Source organism: Sminthopsis crassicaudata, chromosome 3 (assembly GCF_048593235.1).
Source record: "Sminthopsis crassicaudata isolate SCR6 chromosome 3, ASM4859323v1, whole genome shotgun sequence".
NCBI classification, from domain to species: domain Eukaryota; kingdom Metazoa; phylum Chordata; class Mammalia; order Dasyuromorphia; family Dasyuridae; genus Sminthopsis; species Sminthopsis crassicaudata.
Window position 1 is genome coordinate 344,196,799 of NC_133619.1, and position 23,890 is coordinate 344,220,688.

The 23,890-nt window shown below is 35.3% G+C and overlaps 1 protein-coding gene across 1 annotated transcript; it reads right to left on the reverse strand.

Moving 5' to 3' along the window:
• Nucleotides 1-15,857: 15,857 nt before the first annotated feature.
• Nucleotides 15,858-23,331, reverse strand: DBR1 (debranching RNA lariats 1). Its single transcript, XM_074301624.1, has 8 exons — nt 22,922-23,331; nt 21,870-21,994; nt 21,290-21,370; nt 20,870-20,955; nt 19,890-20,114; nt 19,164-19,241; nt 18,073-18,218; nt 15,858-16,795 (listed from the first exon to the last, which is right to left on the reverse strand). Exons 1-8 carry the CDS (start codon nt 23,116-23,118, stop codon nt 16,099-16,101), a joined length of 1,635 nt encoding a protein of 544 aa, XP_074157725.1. The 5' UTR covers nt 23,119-23,331; the 3' UTR covers nt 15,858-16,098.
• Between the last annotated feature and the right edge of the window lie 559 nt (nt 23,332-23,890).

Consider the following 23,890-nt stretch of genomic DNA (forward strand, 5'->3'; position numbering starts at 1 on the left):
TTAGCCTAACTACATATCTTGAGAAAATTCCTTTCTGACACAGTTAATTACTGTGGCTAAAAATATTCATTAACTTATGGCCAACCTTGTGGAGACAAGCTGCCCCACATTTAGGTAGTCCCAATGCTGCTCTTTCTACCCCAACCAGATATACAGAACTAAATTCAACGAAACACTAAAACGCTGAAGATTCCATAGGACATATAGGTCAGTCAATCAAACATTTATGAAATGTTTACTATATGCTAAACACTAGGAATACAAAGAAAGTCAGGGGGGAAAAAACAGTATCTACTTTCTGAATACTGAATTATTGGGAACTTCTGGCCAAGATGGTGGAGAGGAGGCACACAGCTGCTTGAGCTCCACGGTTTCTCTCAGAATTTATTTCATGACAAGCCTCGGAATTAATGCTTGACAACAAATAATTACCAACAGAAGACATCCTGGAAATTCCCAGAAAAGGTCTGTTTTTGCTCGGGGGCGCGGACGAACAGACTGGGCACAGGTTGAAGGCAATTAGGAGAGCAAGTCAGGAAACTCACACTGCTCAGACCAGAGTGGGGAGGGGTGAGATCTATGCTGTTTTGGTGGAATGACTTTTACCCCAGTGAGGATATTCTGTCTTGGCAACAAGCCAGGATCACCAGAGAAAGTGTAAACACCAGAGGTAAAGAATAAAACCCCAGAAAGCTAGCTTGGGACCCAGCCATCCCCACCCCCACCTGGAGTGACTCAACCATTCTTAGAGCCTCAGAGTGCAGACACAGCGCAGCCATCACTGTCCTGTTAGTGCCTCGCTACTGTCTCCCACAATCTGTAGAGGGAGCCCAGTAACACCATCCAGCCCCATACACCCCAAAACAGACCAATTGTTTCTCTTGTTTTTTTTTTTTTTTTTAATTCTTCTCTGACAAAATGAACAAAAAATTTAAAAGGGCTCTAACTATTGACAGCTTCTGTACGGACAGAGAGCAGACTTCAAACCCTGAGGAGAATAAAAACAGACTGTCTCCAGAGGAATCCCCAAAGGTGGATATGATCTGCTCCTCAACACACAAGACTCTCATAGAGGAAATCAAAAAGGCTCCCACAAGAGAGCTAGAAGAGAAATGGGAAAAGGAAAGGGAAGGTTGGCAAGAGTCTGGAGAAGTCGTCCCATGCATTCAAAGACAAGTGGATAAAGAAATCAAATCATTGAGAAATAAAATTAGTGAGTTGGAAAAAGGAAACAACTCTAAATAATGAAATTGATGAAATGGCAAAAAATTCCATAGAAGAAAAAAACTCACTTAAAAACTCAATTAGACAATTACAAAAAGATATAGAAAAAGTGAGTGAAGAAAATACATCATTGAAAATCAGACTCAAACAAGTAGAATTGAATGACTCAAGGAGAAACCAAGAAGTAGTCAAGCAAAACTAGAAAAATGAAACAATGGAAAAGAATGCCAAGTACCTTATTGGGAAGACAACAGACCTGGAAAATAGATCCAGGAGATTCAATTTGAGAATAATTGGACTCCCTGAAAAATATGAGGAAAAAAAAAAAAAGAGCCTGGACACTATTTTCCAGGAAATTATCAAAGAGAATTGCCCAGACGTTTTGGAAACAGAGGGTAAAATAGACATTGAAAGAATTCATCGATCACCTACTGAAAGGGACCCTAAAATCAAAATGCCAAGAAATATACTGGCCAAGTTCAAAAACCATCAGACGAAGGAAAAAAATATTGGAAGCTGCTAGAAAAAATCAATTCAGATATGAAGGAACCACAAAAAGGATAACCCAGGACCTAGCAGCATCCACATTAAAGGAGCAAAGGGCATGGAATATGATATTTCAAAAGGCTAAGGAACTTGGTATGCAACCAAGAATAACTTACCCAGCAAAAATTAGCATCTTTTTCCAGGGAAGAAGATGGACATTTAACAAAATAAATGAATTCCATCTATTCTTAATGAAAAAACCAGATCTACACAAAAAGTTTGATCTTCAAATACAGAACTCAAGAGATTTCTAAAAAAGTAAAAATAAATCTTGAGAACTATATTTCTGCCATAAAGATATATAAAGAACACATGTATAATTTGTCCCAGAAACTAGAGATGGAAAGAAAATTATATCATAAAAAGGGGTAAAGTGGTGGTACTATATCTAATGAAGAGGCAAAGGTAACCTATTATATCTGGGAGAAAGAAGGGAAGGGGAAAAACATAGTGTGTATCAATAGACATATTCTATTTATGGTGAAAAAGTGGGAGGGAAAAAAATAAAAATGGAAGGAGTAAGCTAAGGGGAAGGGAATATAGAAATTGTGAGGAAAAGGCATAAAATAAGGGGAGGAACTTTAAGGTGGGGGAGGGATACTAAAAAGGGAAGGCTGTGAAAAGCAAGTGGTGCTCACAAGTTTAATATTGGGGAGGGGGGCAAGGGGAAAGGAAAGGAGAAAAGCATAAGCAGGGGTTAACAGGATGGCAAGAAATATAGAATTAGTCATTCTAACCATAAATGTGAATGGGGTAAACTCTCCCTTAAAGAGGAAGCAGTTAGCAGACTGGATTAAAAGCCAGAATCCTACAATATGTTGTTTACAGGAAACACACCTGAAACAGGGTGATACATACAGAATAAAGGTAAAAGGTTGGAGCAGAATCTACTATGCTTCAGGCAAAGCCAGAAAAGCTGGGGTAGCCATCCTCATCTCAGATCAAGCAAAAGCAAAAATTGATCTAATTAAAAGAGATAAAGAAGGGCATTATATCTTGCTAAAGGATAGCATAGATAATGAAGCAGTATCAATATTAAACATATATGCACTAAATGGTGCAGCATCTAAATTCTTAAAAGAGAAATTAAGAGAGCTGCAAGAAGAAATAGACAGCAAAACTATACTAGTGGGAGATCTCAACCTTGCACTCTCAGAATTAGATAAATCAAACCACAAAATAAATAAGAAAGAAGTCAAAGAGGTAAATAGAATACTAGAAAAGTTTAATATGATAGATCTTTGGCGAAAGTTAATGGAGACAGAAAGGAATATACTTTCTTCTGAGCAGTTTGTGGAACCTATACAAAAATTGACCATATATTAGGATATAAAAACCTCAAAATCAAATGCAGTAAGGCAGAAATAGTAAATACATCCTTTTCAGACCACAATGCAATCAAAATTACATTTAATAAAAAGCCAGGGGAAAATAGACCAAAAAATAATTGGAAACTAAATAATCTCATACTAAAGAATGATTGGGTAAAACAGCAAATCATAAACATAATTAATAAGTTCACCCAAGAAAATGACAATAATGAGACATCATACCAAAATGTGTGGGATACAGCCAAAGCAGTAATAAGGGGAAGTTTTATATCTCTACAGGCCTACTTGCATAAAATAGAGAAAGAGAAGGTCAATGAATTGGGCTTACAACTAAAATTGCTAGAAAAGGAACAAATTAAAAACCCCCAGACAAACACAAAACTTGAAATTCTAAAAATAAAAGGTGAGATTAATAAAATTGGAAGTAAAAAAAACCATTGAATTAATTAAGAGTTGATTCTATAAAAAAACCAACAAAATAGACAAACCCTTAGTAAACCTGATTAAAAAAAGGAAAGAGAAAAAGCAAATTGATAGTCTTGAAAATGAAAAGGGAGAACTCCACTAGTGAAGAGGAAATTAGAACAATAGTTAGGAGATACTTTGCTCAACTTTATGCCAATAAATTCGATAACTTAAATGAAATGGAAGAATACTTTCAAAAATATAGCTTGCCCAGATTAACAGAGGAAGAAGTAAGCAGTCTAAATGGTCCCATCTCAGAAAAAGAAATAGAACAAGCTATTAACCAACTCCCTAAGAAAAAATCCCCAGGACCAGATGGATTTACATGTGAATTCTACCAAACATTTAAAGAACAACTAACTCCAGTGCTATATAAACTATTAGAAAAAATAGGGATTGAAGGAGTCCTACAAAATTCCCTTTATGACACAGACATGGTACTGATACCTAAACCAGGTAGATCGAAAACTGAGAAAGAAAACTATAGACCAATCTCCTTAATGAATATTGATGCTAAAATTTTAAATAAGATATTAGCAAAAAGACTTCAGAAAATCATCCACAGGATAATACATTATGATCAAGTAGGATTTATACCAGGAATGCAGGGCTGGTTTAATATTAGGAAAACTATTAGTATAATTGACCATATTAATAATCAAATTAATAAAAACCATATGATCATTTCAATAGATGCAGAAAAAGCATTTGATAAAATCCAACATCCATTCCTACTAAAAACGCTTGAGAGTATAGGAATAAATGGATTATTCCTTAAAATAATGAGCATATATTTAAAACCGTCAGTAAACATCATATGTAATGGCGATAAACTAGAACCTTTCCCTGTAAGATCAGGAGTGAAACAAGGTTGCCCACTATCACCATTACTATTCAATATAGTACTAGAAACGCTAGCCTCGGCAATAAGAGCCAAGAAAGAGATTCAAGGAATTAGAATAGGAAATGAGGAAATCAAATTATCACTCTTCGCAGATGACATGATGGTATACTTAGAGAACCCCAAAGACTCTGCTAAAAAGCTATTAGAAATAATTTGTAACTTTAGCAAAGTTGCAGGACACAAAATAAATCCACATAAATCCTCAGCATTTTTATACATTACCAACACAATCCAAGAGCAAGAGATAGAAAGAGAAATTCCATTCAAAATAACTGTCGATAGTATAAAATATTTGGGAATATATCTACCAAAGGAAAGTCATGAATATATGAGTAAAATTACAAAACACTTGGCACAAAAATAAAATTATATTTAAATAATTGGAAAAATATTAAGTGTTCTTGGATAGGCTGAGCGAATATAATAAAGATGAGAATACTCCCTAATCTATTTATTTAGTGCTATACCAATCAGACTCCCAAGAAACTATTTTAATGACCTAGAAAAAATAACAACAAAATTCATATGGAAGAACAAAAGGTCGAGATTTCAAGGGAATTAATGAAAAAAAAAAAAAAAACACCAAATGAAGGTGGACTAGCTGTACCTGATCTAAAACTATATTATAAAGCAGCAGTCACCAAACCCATTTGGTATTGGCTAAGAAATAAACTAGTTGATCAGTGGAATAGGTTAGGTTCACAGGGCAAGATAGTGAATAAAAATAGCAATTTAACGTTTGACAAACCCAAAGATCCCAACTTTTGGGATAAGAATCCACTATTTGACAAAAACCGCTGGGAAAACTGTAAATTAGTATGGCATAAACTAGGCATGGACCCACACTTAACACCACATACTAAGATAAGATCAAAATGGGTTCATGATTTAAGCATAAAGAACGAGATCATAAATAAATTAGAGGAACATAGGATAGTTTACCTCTCAGACTTGTGGAGGAGGAAGGAATTGGTGACCAAAAGAGAACTAGAGATCATTATTGATCACAAAATAGAACATTTTGATTACATCAAATTAAAAAGCTTTTGTACAAACAAAACTAATGCAAACAAGATTAGAAGGGAAGTAACAAATTGGGAAAACATTTTTACAGTTAAAGGTTCTAATAAAGGCCTCATCTAGAAAATATACAGAGAATTGACTCTAATTTATAAGAAATCAAGCCATTCTCCAATTGATAAATGGTCAAAGGATATGAACAGATAATTTTCAGATGATGAAATTGAAACTATTTCCACTCATATGAAAGAGTGTTCCAAATCAGTATTGATCAGAGAAATGCAAATTAAGACAACTCTGAGATACCACTACACACCTGTCAGATTGGCTAAGATGGCAGGAACAAATAATGATGAATGTTGGAGAGGATGTGGGAAAACTGGGACATTGATGCATTGGTGGTGGAGTTGTGAAAGAATCCAACCATTTTGGACAGCAATTTGGAACTATGCCCAAAAAGTTATCAAAGTGTGCATACCCTTTGATCCAGCAGTGCTACTACTATGCTTATATCCCAAAGAAATACTAAAGTTGAGAAAGTGACCTGTATGTGCCAAAATGTTTGTGGCAGCCCTTTTTATAGTGGCTAGAAACTGGAAAATGAATGGATGCCCATCAATTGGAGAATGGTTGGGTAAATCGTGGTATATGAATGCTATGGAATATTATTGTTCTGTAAGAAATGACTAGTAGGATGAATACAGAGAGGCTTGGAGAGACTTAAATCAACTGATGCTGAGTGAAATGAGCAGAACTAGGAGATCATTATACACTTGAACAACAATACTGTATGAGGATGTATTCTGATGGAAGTGGATATCTTCAACATAGAGAAGATCTAATCCACTTCCAATTGATCAATGATGGACAGAAATAACTACATCCAGAGAAGGAACACTAGGAAATGAGTGTAAACTGTTTGCATTTTTTGTTTTTCTTCCCAGGTTATTTTTACCTTCCAAATCCAATTCTTCCTTTGCAACAACAACAACAACAAAAATTTGGTTCTGCACATATATATTGTATCTAGGATATACTATAACATATTTAATATGTATGGGAATGCCTGCCATCTAGAGGAGAGAGTAGAGGGAAGGAGGAGAAAATTTGGAACAGAAGGGAGTACAAGGGATAAGGTTGTAAAAAATTAACTATGCATATGAACTGTCAAAAAAATGTTATAATTATAAAATTAATAAAAAAATTTTAAAGGAATACTGAATTATTGAAGGTTATACCAACAAAGCACAGACTGAACAGTCCTACCAAGGATGATCCTAGGATATGTTTTCATCCCAACCTTTCCCCTACAGTGCAGACATAAAGTTTCCCAAACTAATTATATTATGAGCACAAGCATACTCCCATAATTCTTCTGACTTTGTTCTGGAGGGAGGGCAAAATTCAAAGCATCTACATATATACCTGCTCAAGAAGCTTGGACTTCCAATGGCAGCCATAGTAAGAGCATTGACTCTAGAATCAGAAGGTACGGACTCAAATGTTAACTTTGCTACTTTCCACCTGGAGTATGATAATTTTGAGAAAGTTGCATAACCTCTCTTCATTCAGATTTCCTCTTCTTTAAAGTAATCATTGGATTAAAATAAAATTGAAAGTAACATTTTAAAGTGTGCAAAGCAATGTACTAGAGAACAAAGAGGATACAAAATATGCTAGGACCAAGAGGTTGGATTAAACATGGCATTTCTCTCCCCATTTTCAGTTTTTATCAGAATAATACCACCATTTCCCAGTCAACCAATTGTGAGTTGAGGTCTTTCTTCAGAATTGACCAGTTCTTACTAAAGATAATGGAATTGATTTAAGAATTTCCATAACAACTAATTAACACAGAAGCAGTAGATTAAAAAAAAAAAAAAAAAAAAAAAAAACTATTATATATATATATTGAATATATATATATATATATTCAAGTCTATCTGCTTAGAACATCTGTATTACCTGTTGGAAGACAAATGATCTAAAAAAAGCATCCTTCCTGACTTCAACTCCCAAAATGAACACTCTACTACCTGGTGTTAAATTCAAATAGAAAAAAGAGTCACTAATCTATACAGAAGACATGCATAAGAATCTTTACTCCCATATATTGACTTCATTTTCAAATGTAATGTTATCTTTGTTTTCTGCATTTTACTTTATTGAATATTTTCCAATATGTTTTAGTCTGGTTGCAGCCACACTTGGGGATATTGTATGGCTAGAAGGCTGTATATTTGACACTTTTTTCTCTAATATCATACTAAAGACCTTAAAGTGCCCTGGCCTCTAGCATACAGCTGAGGGGTTACCAACCTCAAATAACACCCAGATGGGTTGGGTCCAGCATCTACTACCAAGGTGCACGTCCCCAAAGTAAATGAGGTACAGACCCCACCATTTTTTAAATAGTTTAGAAATTCTAACTGGAGCCATCTACACCGCCATATTGTATTGTATACAGCTCCTCTTTCTAAAAATTAGAAGGAATAATGCTATGGGACTATGTGCTTGAAAGATATGTCTGTAATAGAATGAAAAAATAGTCATAAGTAGAGGCAAAGGTACTTCAGTATCTCCCAAGATACTGAAATAATTTGCAATTGTATTTACAAAATCATTATTCATACTGGAGAATTGTGGAGGATGGAAGAAGTAAGAGAAGACGAGAGATGGCCAAATACCTTCCAACCTATAAACTGTACCTTATAAACCTGTTGTTGTCCCATGCCAAAATTGTGTAATCTTATTAGATATATGATTTGTTTTAAAAAAAATGGAAGGAATTGGTGATCAAAAGGAACCAGTATGGGTTCATTAAGAATAAGACAAAGCAAACAATTCCTTACTGTTGTTGGAATTTTATTTAGGTAATTCAAAAAGAAATCCACAGATATGGTATTCAATGTAAAAAGAAAAAATTAGAGGCAGCTAGGTGGCCCAGTGAAAATAGAGCATCAGCCCTTAAGTCAGGAGGACCTAAGTTCAAATCTGATCTCAAACACTTAACACTTCCTAGCTGTGTGACTCTTGGCAAGTCATTTAATCCCAATTGCCGCAGCAAAAAAAAAAAAAAAAAAGACTGCTTTCAGTAATTCCAAGATGTTCCTGAGACAAAGACTGATCTTTTCAATGCTAATATTCTTTCATTGATATTAAGCAAAGAATACCAATGTTACAGGATTCTAGAGCATGTACACAGCACCTTCTAACAGTCTCTATATGGAGAGGCTAAGATGCTGCTTCTAAGAGAATTGTGGTTACATGAAATGAATATGCCTTAAAGACAGTACAGCCTATGTAGACATTTTGTAATTGCTTTTGTTCTGTTAACGGTGATAATAAGAAGGCTTTTTAGACTCACTTGAGTTGCTATAACTGGGGAAGAATAGATGTTGAAAAAGGCTTGAATCAACCTTAGCCTAGTTATCTACACCCCTCTGATAATTTGAAGTACTTTGGATCATCATGTATCCAGTGACTGGGTCCAATAAAAGACCTTGATTAAAAAGAGATGGCCTTGGGAATTTCTTTGCTGAGACCATGTGACCCTTCCCAAATGATTTTGGTTCTTTTCCTCTATATTTGTTCTTTTCCATTCTAAGTGAAGGAGCTTCTAATCTTGTGAAATTCAAAAGGTCAGAAAGGTGAGTATCTAAGATGTCATTATACCACAATATCAATAATCAAAATTGTGTCCATAAGGACAATGAAGAGATGTGTGATAAGTATAAATAAGTTATACGAAGTCTATGGTAGTGATTTATATACAAGAAATGGTGTTAAAAGTTATTATCAAGGACATATATAACCAGATGGTCACATACTAAGAGAATGGAATGGTTCGCAGACTTAATGCTGCACTGTCATCAACAAAATACTTAAAGACTTAAAGCATTATTTCTAGTGCAATGCAGAGATAGATCCTCTTTAGAGATTTTATATGAAAATATACATATGTACTATATAGCAGCTAAGTGGCACAATGGATAGAGCTTAAATCTGGTCTCAGATACTTAGAAGCTTCGTGAACAGAACTCAACCTCTGCTAGCCTCAGGTTACTCATCTATAAAATGGGAACAATAAATAGCACTTACCTTTCAAAGTTATCATGAAGACCAAATGAGATAATTGTAAAGTACTCATAATACTGCCTGACACATAGTAAGTACTATAGAAGTGTTTATTAACTATTATTATTTTGCCTTATTTTCTCATGACCTTTATTAAGCAAGACATATATAATCCAGACAAAGTAGTTGGAATCAAAAACTATTAGAAAATATTCAATCTGATCAAATATCCAAAGCAGTACAGTCTCGGCATTCATAGAGCTGAGCACTTAAAAATGTTGAATAATGGCTGATGTAGGACAAGACTACCTCCAATGACTCTTATAGTACTCACCACCATGATGATAGATACATGTCATTATCTTGATCATTAAGATCAATCCACCCAAGTCCTGCTATAGTAGCTAAAAGTCACCAGCCAAAGAACAATTTGCTGCTCCTAAGCAGCCAACCAATTGGTGACATCATGCTAGTGAACTGTAATGCCCTAACTACTAAAAGATACTTCACACTTCTGCATATTCCGAACTCCAATATCTCGATGGATTAGAACCTCTAACATGTTACAGTTTCAGCAGATATGGGCTTTTTTAAAGCCTCTCTGAATTTGAGGAAACAACAGTTAATAATAGCTCATTGTTTTTCAAAATAACAATATAATTTAGCAAAGACTACAGCAAAAGTATGAAATTAGTCAGAATTCCAAATGGAAACCTACACAACTTTCCTAATAGGCAAATAACACACCTAAGATGGAAGCAGTTCAGGCTTTGTTTAGGATGCATGAAAAAGGAAAAGCTAAAGAGATCTCTAAGGTAGCTTTGTTGAATTCAAATTGCTTAAAGAGTTGAAAGACTCAACACTGCTCTATTTATCTTCAAAGCTTTTAGCACTATAGTTCCGGTTTTTAATATGTTCATTAAGCAAGAAACATTGATATACTTGTTCCAGCATTCAGTTATTAACAGGGAAAAACAAACATCCAGCATGATATCTTATCCATACTACCTATTCACTTCACCTCAGGTCTGATGTTGGGACAAAGAGTATTGTGTTTAGTTTACATTAATAAAGACTACATGATGTAATATTTTAAATGAAAATAGCTTGTTATGCAATACTTGGCACCTTTTCATTTTCAGCACTTTTTGTAATATCTGTTATTCACCATTTAACACACTTCACATATTTTGTAATTCATAGGAAATCTTTGGATTGGTTGACTTTTAAGTTCCCTTCCAAAATTGGTCACCTTTCCTGATAAAAGTCATAAAATCAGTGACAGAACTAAAACCTTATTTGCCCATTCTTGTATACAAAAATTGCATAGAAAACTATTGGATTGGATGTACTTTGAGGTCACATTGCCTTCCCTTACTGGGAAATATGATTCTATTTTTTGTTAAGATTTGATAATTCTTTAGGATCCCATCATTTCCTCTTTTCAATTATTCCACCAGTCTACAGTGACCTTATTTACAAAACCTCCAATGTACTAGTGTTTGCTCATGAGATGACTGTATTTGTTCACATATTATTCTATTTTTTAAGAAGATTTTGTATTGATAAAATTAGATCAAGGATAGGAAGGCAGAGAAGAGGTCCCAGAATACTACTCACCTCCATTCAGAAGCTAAATCAAACCCTTGCCTTAACCTCTAAAAATTTGATGACAGGGGCAGATAGGTGGCGTAGTGGATGAAACACCAGCCCTGAATTCAGGAGGACCGGAGTTCAAATCTGGTCTCAGACACTTAACACTTCCTAGCTATGTGACCCTGGGCAAGTCACTTAACCCCAGCCTTAAAAAAAAAAAAAAAAAAAAAAAAGTTGATGACACAGTTTAAAAGAAGTATTATATATTTCCTCTTCAAAAGATGAAAGAAGAACACATGATAGGGGAAATAAATTTGATTATTTGAAATCCTTGTAGATATGACAGGAAATACCATGAAGTCTTTTGTGCAATTAATAGAATTATAGGGGAAAGATTGGGGGAGGGAGGGTTAAGAACGTTGCTAATTTTTTAAAAACCAAAGAATCTTTGGTTTTTCCTTCCTGGTAGAAACTCTGCAAGTCCCATATTCATCTTTTCTAGAGCAGATGAAACATAGAACATTTTCTTATTTCAGAAGTATAGGTTACCATAAGTTTCAACATACTTAGGATCTAAAAGGAAATCAAAATGAGATAAAAATAAATTGCAAAAAGCTTAAAAGAAACCAAGTAAATTCTGATTTTCCTTTTTGTTCCTTTGGTTAAGAAATCTATGTAAAAGAATTGGGGAAAGGGATAGGAGAGAGACAAAATGGAAAAAGTTTATTCAAAATGATTCCTCATTTTCTTACATATAACTCTAAAATTTAAATTGTTTAATTAAAGAATCACAGAATTTCAGAATAGGAAGGTGCGTCAAAGACTATGTAGGCAAATCTATATCTCTACAGGAATCTCATTTACAACTACCTCAATAATTGTCCATCTGGTATTTGAAGACCTATGTGAAGGAATTTCAAACATATTTGTCATAAATAAGTTATATAAATTATAATTATGTGACTTTAGCTAAAGATAACATCAGAATTGTTCCCAGAATATAACAAATCAGGATGATAGTCATGCTTTAGAAAAGGGGTAGGAAATATTTTTAGGATATGAATGGGGAATGTCTGGCCCTCAGACCATATAAGGCCTGAGAAATCATTTGGTCTGATCTTACCAAGACAACCACAGGCAATGATGAGCTGAAAGTTAGGTACAACTTCCCACTGCTTAAGTTCTAGAAGTTGATAATTTTGTATAACCCATGAATGATATTATAAATATCATTATAAATAGCCCTTGGCATAAAAAAGGTTTTCTACCTCTTCATTAGGGAAACTGGTACTGCTGAGAATGGTCAGTGACTCACACCTGGTATTGGATAAGCTGAATAAGTTAATTCCTATCAATGCTGGAAAAGAAGCAAACTCCAATGTGCCCGAGCAGGCAAACCAGCTCATGTGAAGCAAGGCATCCTAAGGGAGAGACAAAAAGTGTCCGTGTACCAGGTAAGTCCACCTACCATCACCTTGACCATCTCGCTTCAGATCTTGATGGAGATCATCCTGGCCCCAAGAGTGTTGGGAAAAGCAGTGCCCCTCTGATCATCAACCTTGCTTCCAGCCTGTCCTTTTTAGCCATCATCAAGAGGAGCAACTACTATAGAGAATGGATTCATCATTCACCACCACCACCACATCATTCACCATTCACTACTGCTCCACTGCCTTTGATAGGCAGGTAAACCTAAAAGCCTAAAACACACAAGTGTTACCCATGCCCTCTGACCACTGGTCCTGCTTTGAATCTAGCCCCCTTGCTGTTGTTTGTCCTTCAGTTTCAAAGACCAATGACAGGGGTGAATTGAATTTAAGTGAGGTAGAGTTACACAAAGTTGTCGGCCTCAGTTAGTTAGGTACCTAACTTACCAATAGGTTTGAAGTCTGTCAGTTAAAAGATCATCATCCAAAGAAGCAACCATTATGGAAAAGGGGCCAGCCATCCCCAGCTGCCAACCAATTGTCATCCATAGAGCAGGCAAGCTGCTAAAACAACAAAGTACCCTGAGGAAGATACAGGGGGTAGCATTGAAAGGGTCCAAAGAAAAGTCAGGCAAGTACAATTGAGATGTAAGTGGACCAATGGTCTTTATCCCCATATGTGCTTAAGAGTTGAGTACTTAGGGACTTCCTTCGTGGGTGAGACTCCACCCATGGTGGGAACTTAGATCTCGCTCTCTAAAGTCTCAGTCAAGTTTGGGATGTAGCTTTCATCGTTGATTGGCTTGTGTCTGTGACCTCATTGACTATTTAAGCTCTAGACAGGAAGTGCCCTTCCCTTTTTCTCTTTCCTTTTCCCCCTCTTACCACCTGGAGACTGGACTGGGAGGTAGCTACTAAGGTATGTGCAGAAGGTCATAGAGCAGATGCGATTTATGGGAATAAAGTTTAAGGTTGTTCATTTAAACTCTCAGGTGCTCTGTTATGTTCAACTACTCTCTATGAGATAGTAGCAGGAGGATTCTGAGGACCTCAAAACAGGCGAGACTGATGATATTATATTTGCCAGTTTTTCTCTGAGAGGCCTAGGAATAAGGACCAATTAGCATTAGTTAGGGAGAGTAAAAAACCCTAACATAGCATGTCTCGAGTAACTCAAACTTCCATCACTATGCTAACCACTATTTCCACTCAAACCAGATTGGAGCTATCCCAGAACTATGAACCTAGGAGTAGCAACATCCCTCATACCACCAACCTTACTTTCAGCACAGCCTCAGGAATCAATCCTTGTACAGAAAGAGATGCTGTAGTCCTGAAGACGTAGAAAAGAAAGTTCTTTCTGCCCAAACCCTTGACATGTTAAATGGTTTATCATCAGAAATGGATATGGTTTTAGTACTAAGAAGTTAAACAAAATACTTTACCATCTGTTTTGCTAAGAATCAAGGGTCCTTTTCTACCTGACTTGCTGGTGAAACCTTGTATATGTGTTGCCTCCCCATTAGAATGTGAATTCATTAAGATCACAGGTTATACAATCTATAACCCCCACTTAGCATAGGGCATTTATAGAGAGCTTTAGGTTTGCAAAGCATATAAAAATATGTGAACTCATTTGAAACTCAGAATAACCCTGTGAACTAGATGCTATTATCCTGATTTTACAGATAAGGAAACAGGCACAAAAAGGTTGTGACAACTTTAATGACTGATTAATTTTCTCAGGGTTACAAAAGTGTCTGAGACTCAAACATACACCTTTCTGATTACAAGTCTGGTGTTCTGTGTCATCATGCTATATTCTATTATTTTCCAGTATCTTGAAATAATGAACCTAACCTATAATGTATTTCCTTCTTGAATCATACTATACTAGGAGAGAATTTTAACTGGAGAAATGAGTTATATATGGAGATTTTCTCAACATTTGATGAGTGTAGGATCAAAGTACAAGGTTAATTTATTACATGCAAATGAACTTCATAAAATCCTACAATTCTTGAGGACACTGAACAAGTTTTGGCTAGTTAGGATAACTTCTCAACTATTCTACTAGACAGTGAGCCAATTCTGTTTCTTTTTTCAACCTTTAGAATTGGGATTCAATTCCTTCTTTCATTAGACTCCATCTTCCTAGTTTCCTTATGAACATCAGTAGCTTCTCTTTACAGCTTTATATAAGTAAAAACCTCTAAGCCCCAACAATCTGCCATAGAGGGGGACAAAAACCTTACTTATCTCTCTCATGATCCCAGGCTAGTAGGAAGGGGTGGAAGCTAAAGGAAGCATTATTTACTAGTTAGATCCAAATCTAAGCTTTCACACTTACCCATTTCATTTAATTTTATTGAGAACCAAAATCCTAAAATGGCACAACAGAGGGGTATACTTGTCAGGAGACTTGCATATGTAACATGTTGAACACTTACTGTGTGAGCCCACATTACTCACTGAATTTCTTTAAGCTCTCTTTCCTCAACTGAAATAGATCACATTTACACAACTTGGACTTCTACAACTTTGATTGTTATTATTTCAACTAGTTTTTTAGTTAATCCTCTAGTCCTACTAGATATTCCCAAAAAGAGAGCAATGCTTAGCCCAGCACTGAACAGAAGTAAGATCCATGTAGTAAGTGTCAGATAGTACTGTCCTCCAGCACAATGGAGGAGCATTTTAGATTATACAGCAGGCAGAGATAGGGGCCCCATTAGTAGTAGTTAGAGATATAAGTTTATGAAATGCTTTCTTCAAAAACAACCTTGAGGGGCAGGTAGGTGGCACAGTGGATACAGCATCAGCCCTGAAGTCAGGAAGACCTGAGTTCAAAACTGGCTTCAAACACTTAATGCTTCCTAGCTGTGACCCCAATTGACTCAGCAAAAAACAAAAACAAAACAACTTTGAGATAGTGTATGTGAAAGCCTCATTTTATAAGTGAGAGAACATGGCTTGAGAGATGCTACATGATTTGTTCACAGTAACAAACAAGTGGGACTTCTACTCAGGCCTCAAGCAAGTCCTGAATGCAAATTCAGTACCCTTTTTACTACACCCTTAGTTCTATGTCTAATATTTGTTTCTCAGATTCATGAGTTTGCCCTAAAAATTATCTAACCTCTTCAATTTAACTCAATACTTTTAATGCTTTTTCAACTTAGTTAAACAGTAAGTTTATTTTTGCACAGCTCAAGTTTATTAAAAGTAAGCTGAGTATGGCAAAAAAAAAAAAAAATTGTTCATATATTTTTGCTTTTAGAAAAAATGAATTTAATCTGGAATATACAAGAAGTTAAACAGAGACCATCGCCTAGCCTCCCTTCAACCAGAAACAAATATTAAAATTTCATCTATTGATTCCATTGACCAAAGTTAAGTCCAGATACAAATAGTCAAATTCAATGACATCCACTACAAAAAGTAAAATGATTGTATACGCTACAATTTATTCTGTATAAAACAAAGTTTATGCAGTCTCCCATTTCTTTTATTCTACATTACTGTTATCCTCTGCAGAATAGATAGCTTGATTCCTTCTCTTAATTTTCTTTTGTAAATGGTTTCCATTTCCAGTTTCATCACTTAGTCTTTTAACGGATCTCTCATTTAAGTTCTTCCCTTCTTCTGATTCCTGATTTTCACTAGATTTCTCCAGTTCATTTGTGGAATTCATTGTATCATCAGAAGATACTACCATGGAATCTGGTAAGATCCTAATGTCAGAGAAGCTTGTTGAAAAATCAGAAGGGTGACGATCAGGGGAGGGCTCCACTGAGGGAGTACTGACATCACCAGGTAGACCTGTAATACTATCTTCACCCTCATCATCGTCATCCAGCATTATTTCTTCTGGGTTAATAGAGGAAGACAGAACAGAATTATCTGTGTTATATTCACTTGGTTCTTCTCCTGATCCATTACTATCCACTTCCTCATCATAATCTCCACGCAATGAACTTTCTTCTATCACCTGTTGAATTCTATTATTAATATCAGTGAGGCCAAGTTGGGCACAAAACTCCGTGGTCTGAGGACTGATCCTATGAACTAATTCCATGTGCTTCTGAGGCTTGTTGGGATCATAACATATAGCTGTCACACTGAAGTTGTATGGAACTTTGAGGTCATGGTTCATTTCTTCTAAAATCTCTTTCATTGCTTCTCCTGTTGCACTATAATCCCACCTAGAAATGTTAGAAGGAAAAAGTATTTTTATCTTGGTAAAATTAAACAATACAGAATAGGAAATTTAAAAAACAATTTTCAGCTCACAAATAGAAAATAAATTCAATTTTGTTAAGAAAATTGGTGGTATAGAACACCCACCCTTGAGTCAGGAGGGTATGAGTTCAAATGTGGCCTCAGACACTTGACATTTATTAGCTTTGTGACACTGGACAAGTCACTTAGCGCCCAACTGTTGGCTGTACAGGCAGAGATGGAAGAATTTATTCTAGAAACTTATCTCTAACTGATAATATTCAAGTCCATGCCATTCCAGCATAAGAAAGTCTTTCCTCTAGAATGCTCTAGTTCCAAGTGACTTTTAAAAACATATATGTGGGGGCAGCTAGATGGTGCAGTGAATAGAGCACCAGCCAGGTCAGGAGGACCTGAATTCAAATCTGGCTTCAGCACCTAATACTTCCTAGCTGTGTGACCCTGGGCAAGTCACTTAATCTGAATTGTCTCAGCAAAAAAAAAAAAAACAAAAACAAAAACAAACAAACAAACATATATGTGATGGTAAGCTCCTAACTTTCCTTTTAGGTGGTATCTATATCAGAGTTTCTTAAACTTTTTCTACTCAGGTACCCTTTTTGCCCAAAAAATTTTTACATGACTCTGGGTATATAGGTATATAAATCAAACATTTACTGATAATAAATCATAAAGAAATTAATTTTAAAACATTCTTTGGTGTGTGTATTATATGTATATAATTTTACTATTTATTAAAGATGAAAAATTTTGCATAATAATTAGATGGATGTGCTTGTTTATTTTTACATAAAGAATTAAATATTCACACAATATTTTACTGTTGTCAAATTTTTCACAACCCTACATTCAATTACATAATCTCATATAGGCTCTCAACCCACTGTTTAAGATGGTTTGATTTATATGTCATTAGCATTTTTTGTTTACATTGGTCAGTGGGAAAAAATTTATTTTGAGAATTATTCAAGAACAATTTCCCCTCATTCTAGGCTTTTAAGTTATGCACATATCAGAAAGAAATAAATCTTTTCAATAAAAACCATGGCTATTTAACAAGCATACAAGTTCCTAACATGTGTTAGCTACTGGGAATAAAAAGACTAAGCCCAGGCCCAATCTTCAAGGGATTGATAATCTACTGGAAGAGTAGAATGGAGAGTAAAGGGGAATATTATGTACACAGATAAGCATATACAAAATATAAAAATAAAATAATATAGCATTTGATTTGACTTACTTTGCATGGAGGCCATTATTTTCTGGCATATTCCATAAGCCTCGAGACACATTTACAAGACTATTAGTAGCCTTTAGAACACTGAGCCATTCAAGATCATATTCCAAACAGTCGGGTGCATTTGAGTCATGGTCTACTTCTATTATCTGTGTAAAAAAATTGATTACTTTTAGGAAAATCTACTCATTTTAACATCATTACCATTAAAACTAAATATAGTATGCTTTCTATTTTTTAACTACTTAATAAACAATACTTCTGTTCTCAAAGAAGAACATAATTATCTGATCTGATCTCAGGATTAACTACCCAAAAGAAAGAAATCAAAATATAGAGATGTACTACACCACAGCATAGTTTATCTAACATTTAAAAAAATATTCTGGCTACCTAAAACAACATCTTATTTTAGGACTATTTAAAACAACAATTCTAATTTCTAAAATTTTATAATAATTATAATTCCCAATTCAATTATCCAGCTTCTCAATCACCTATGCTTTTTCTCTATTGATCATAGTATATGATATTTTAAAATAAGTGTAATAACAAAATATCTAAACCTAGGATTTCAAATAGAATTTTTTTGGAATTTATTACTCTATTCATTGTCCCCAAAAGTTCGAATTTTTTATTTCATCTTTTAGGCACACAAATACACTGTTCCTAGAATTGTGAATCAATCCAACTATTTTAGTAAACCATGTAGAATTATCCAAAAAATACCACAAAACCATCAAGATATATCAAGACAAAACATATATAAACATGAGCCCATATTCGCATACATTTATAGATAGCACTTTAACATTTTTTACAAACTCTTCTTTTTCAACAATACCATGAAGTAGGTTACACAACTATTTTACAAATATGAAAACTGAAACTCAGAGAAACTGAAGCTATGATTTCCCTACAATCATACAGCCAGTAAGAATGAGAAACAGGATTCCAAGTCTTCTGACTCTATGACAGAAATAAATGTACTCTTGCAGAAAAGTTAACATGTATCTTTATAAATGAATGAAATTCCTTTTTATATTCTGAGTACATGAATATTACAAAAGATAATCACATTATTTCATTTTTACCTGTAAGAAGTCTCTGTGTGGTAGACATTTGTCTAAGGCTAAAAATTTGGTTACTTTTGGCAGCTGTCCATCATTGGCCTAGAAAATAAAAATTATAGTTTAACTACTAAAAAGCAAGTATGTGGGCATTAACTAGAAATGGCTAAATAAACCATGATACATATATATAATAGGATATTTCTATGCTGCAATGAATGATGTCAAAAATTTAGATAAATCTCATTAATATTTAGGTGAAATAATGCAGAATGAAGCAGAACTAGAAATATACAATGTCTGCAATATTGTGGTTAGAAATAAACAAAACTGAAACTACAGACTATATTTTGGCCTTGGACAGGAACTGAGAAAATGCACTTTCTTCTCTTCTTTCCAGAAGTGGGGGATTATGGGTATGAAATACTGCATGTGATCTAAGTATGATCAAAAGTCTATGTAAAGATTTGGAGGCAAGAAATGGATTACAGGGAACAATAAGTAAATCAATTTCATGTCAAAAGAATATGTATAATTAATGTGTATGTAATTCATCAGTCTAGAAAGTGGCCCCAGGAAACAAGGTATTAGGTCAATTTACTTCTTTTCAATGAGTCTAAATAAGTGAAATATGAAGTTTCTTCTTGAAAGAGCTGTGGTATTAATAAGGGAAACCACTTTTAGTACTGACATTAAAAAGGGTTTCTAAGTTAGGTTCGCAATAGTAACTATATATTTGATAAATATTACCTGATGTTTCATGAAAGCTGCAAACTTCACATGAAGGTGTGCAGAGAACCAATAAGTAGGTTTCAAATGATGTAAAAGCTCTGAAGCAGCAGGACTTCCTAATGTGTTGTTTTCTACTTCTTGCCGAAAAAACGATTTTGTTTGAAGAAGTTGCTTTTTATTGCCATAATGGTAGATACTTCTTGGCCAGTCATGAGACAAGAAAATATCAATAGGTTGTTTCAGCTGTAAAACAAAACAATACTAAACATGTAAGTAACCTAATGATCTAAAAATCAGGATCCTCACTTCCTTCCTCCTCCACAATGCCTCACCTAGCCATACAACCATTTGGCCATTCTATCTACTGCTGCTTAAATTAAGATTTCATATCCCTCTAATATTAAGATGGTCATTGTTCAAAGCAAATAGAAATCTTTGTTCTAAAGAGTCTCAGTCAGCTTTTCACACAACTTCTAGTGCAATTTGTGGTATGTATTTTAGAAATTTATCATTGCCATACATTTACTGAGCACATGCTCAGGAAATGTCAGACAATACAAAAAAAGTCTAAGATAAAGAATCTGCCACCAGCAATTTACATTCTAACTGCAGAAGAAACAAATTATATGTGAATGTGTGAATGTGAACCATACATACAAGACTTAAATTAAGATTTTAAAGCAAAATTATGAGGTTTCAATAATGAAGGATTAATTGACCAATTAATGTTACAGACAGTAAATATACTTGGGGAAAGAAAAAACCTAGGTATAATGCTGGATTGGATTTGAATAGAAAAAAAAAAAAAAAAAGGAGGGTGTAATTAACAGTAGAACTGAAGAGACAAAATATAAAGGAATACTAGTAAACAAATAAGTTTTCTCAAATAATACTACATTATGAAACATTGCACCAATATGATTACAAAAAAAATTTGTAGGGAGTTTAATTTTTATAAAAATGATTTCTAAGGTTGTTTTAGTGTCATTTATCCATACCTGTTTTAATTTGAAAACCTCAATATTTCTCACATGGTATACACTTCTTACTGAGTTTTGATCATAAGGAGGGCACTCATAATGTCCTGAAATTAATAAAGTGAAATAAGTTACATTTAAATCACCAGAATAATATACTTTCCTAGTGTTCAAGACAATTCACAAATGCTAAAACACATCACCATTGTTTGCCAGCACTACATTAGCTTTTATATTTTGGGACTCTGGCATTTTTTAAACAATGAATTCATTTTTGACTTATAAAATTACTATTAAAAAATTAACTGATTTGTGGGACAAGATGTGTAATTTGTCAATTATGTTATATTTATTTGTTTTAAAGTTTTAAGAGTTCACATAATAAGGAAATATGCTAAATTACCTATAAGTTTCTATGTGGCACTTTGGTAGTCATATTACCTTTGCGGTAGTCATGAGATTTGAAGATACCAGAAATTCCACCAATTCTTACACCACGGAATTTAACCACTCCAGCATATCCTGAAAAATTATACATAAGGTACTGTCCTTGAGGAAATTTACTTGAGAAAAGTATCATCATTCACTTATTTAGCAAAAGCAAGCTTATGAATACATGCTTTCATTTTACTTTCTAAAAAATCCTACAAGATAGACCACCCAAATATTATTATTCCCATTTTATGGACAAGGAAATTAAAGACATTGACAGTTATTAAGTGGCAGATCTTTTCCTGTCAAAATATGTCTTAACTTTACAAAATAATAAATGAACCAACCTAAAAGCACCAGTTATATTTCTAATCTCCTTACCATATTAGAACATGTACATTTTCTTGCCCATAAAAAGTTTTAACCCTTTTATCTTTGAATCCATAACCTCAGGGCCCACTGCCCAGAGAAGGTGACTATCAGAGATTGAATACAGACTTACTTTGAATTTGAATTTGTCTAAGGGTACATATAAAGATACACACATATCTCCCACCACTTCACATAACAAAAAACAAAGAGCAAATACCTAAATAATATATGTTTGGGGCCACCCAGCCACCATAAGGTAGCTCTTGCAAGTGATTGGAGGCTTCATGATTTCCCCCAATGAAGATTGTTAGAACAGGAGCTTTCTTCTCACCAGAGTAATACCTAGGACACAAGTATACATTTGTCAATTACACTATCCAACCCCACACTGTCAGGTTGTTGACATTGTTACACGTCAGAGTACATGTATATGTATCCAATACACTACAAAATTTTTCATGATGGCAACACAATCCAAACATTCCTTAAGCAATAACACATGAAAAACAGGTCATCCTGGAGTATGAAATCAGGAAAAGTATGGGAAGTATTTTTTTTTTTGAGGGTTACTCAGGATAAAGAGAAATTAATCTAAACTCTATGGAGCCAGAGCATTTTTTGGTTTTTGTTTTTATAAATCGAATCTATAAAGTACTTATGAAATACTTGTTAAATTAAAGAGTACACACAGAAATAGGCTCTTTACAATCCAAGTGATTAAGAGTTGCTTGGTAAAATAAAGAACTGAAGTTTACATGGCTCTTTAATCCTAAAATAACTCCATAAGCTGGATGCTCTCATTAACCATAGTTTACAGTTAAGGAAATTGAGTCTCAATGAGGTTGTCATCCACCTCGGGACGTCCAATCCTTCAATTCAATTCAAACCTTTATCTAGTGCTCACTATGTGCCAGGCACTGTGCTAAGCTCCAGAAACACAAAATGAGGCAAAAGAGAGCGTCAGAAGTGGGACGTTTCTGATTAGGAAGACACCCTATAGCTTGGTAGAAAAGAAGACCCTGAGACCCTGAGACTGATGCATAACTCATCTCCTTTTATCGGTCAGAAAGATTTGACTTGCACCTTGGGGTAAGAGGAAGACGGAAAAGGGGTTGGGAGTGCGGAAGGAGGAAGACAGAAGAAGGGAAAAGGGAAGGAGAGAGAGAAATAAGGGAGAAAGGAGGAGGGCGAGAGGGTGCAGGGGATGGGGACAGAGGATGGAAGAGGAGAGTTCCAGGGAAGAAGCACCACGAAGGGTGCAGACTTAACCTGTAGAAAGTCTGCATGTGCCGGTACTTGGGAGGCACGGCCATGCAGCGGAGGTCGGCCTCGTTCCGCACCGCCTGGAAGTCGCCACAGCACAGCAGCAGGTCCGCGGGGCCCCCGCCGCGCCGCTCCGCCAGCGCCAGTGTTTCGTAGATCTTGTCCAGCTCTCCATGACAGCAGCCGGTCACGGCCACTCGCATCTTGCCGGTCCCAAACTGAGATCCCTGCTCTCCAGTTCAGCTACCAAGCCCCACGTCAGTGACGGCCTCCACCACACCGGAGGAGAAGCCCCTGCCAGATGTCTATTCCGGCCCCAAGAGACTGGACAGCAGCAGGGTTTCTCCCGCCTTCCTCCGGTTCCCGTCAAATTTGAGCGGAAGTGGCGCATCTCCTCGCTACAAAAGCTCCAACACTTCCGGCTCGTCAACTCTCGCAATAAGTGAGAACTCCTCTCGCGAGAGTTGGCCGCTGCCTAGCCAATGACTAGTCCTGTTCTCACTTGTAGGAAAACCAAGTGTGGCATTTGTGATGTGCCTTTCGTTTAGTGCAGAAGCAGGGCAAATAAAATCTTGATGATTTTTATTTACCGATTTTTTTCTTTTACATAACATATATTTCAGTTTACTTCCATTTCATGAGAAATATTTTGTATCAAGTCAAACTAACAAAATCGTAACCTCTTAAAGCTCATGCAACATTCTACATCTGTAGTAGCCCCCCCACCACCATTCTAATTATCTAAAAGTTAACCGAAACATATTTGCCTTCCAAATCTATACCATTGGAGAGAAATAGAAAAACAAAACAAAACAAACAAACAAAACATTTCTTGTAATAAGTCAGTTAAGCAAAACAATAAAGAGGACATAATATTTAATATCACCTTGCAGAGGGGAGAAGTAGTGCTTATACTTGGAAAACATGAGGACAACAAGTCATTATGAAACTAAGAGGCACCATCTCCCCTTAATC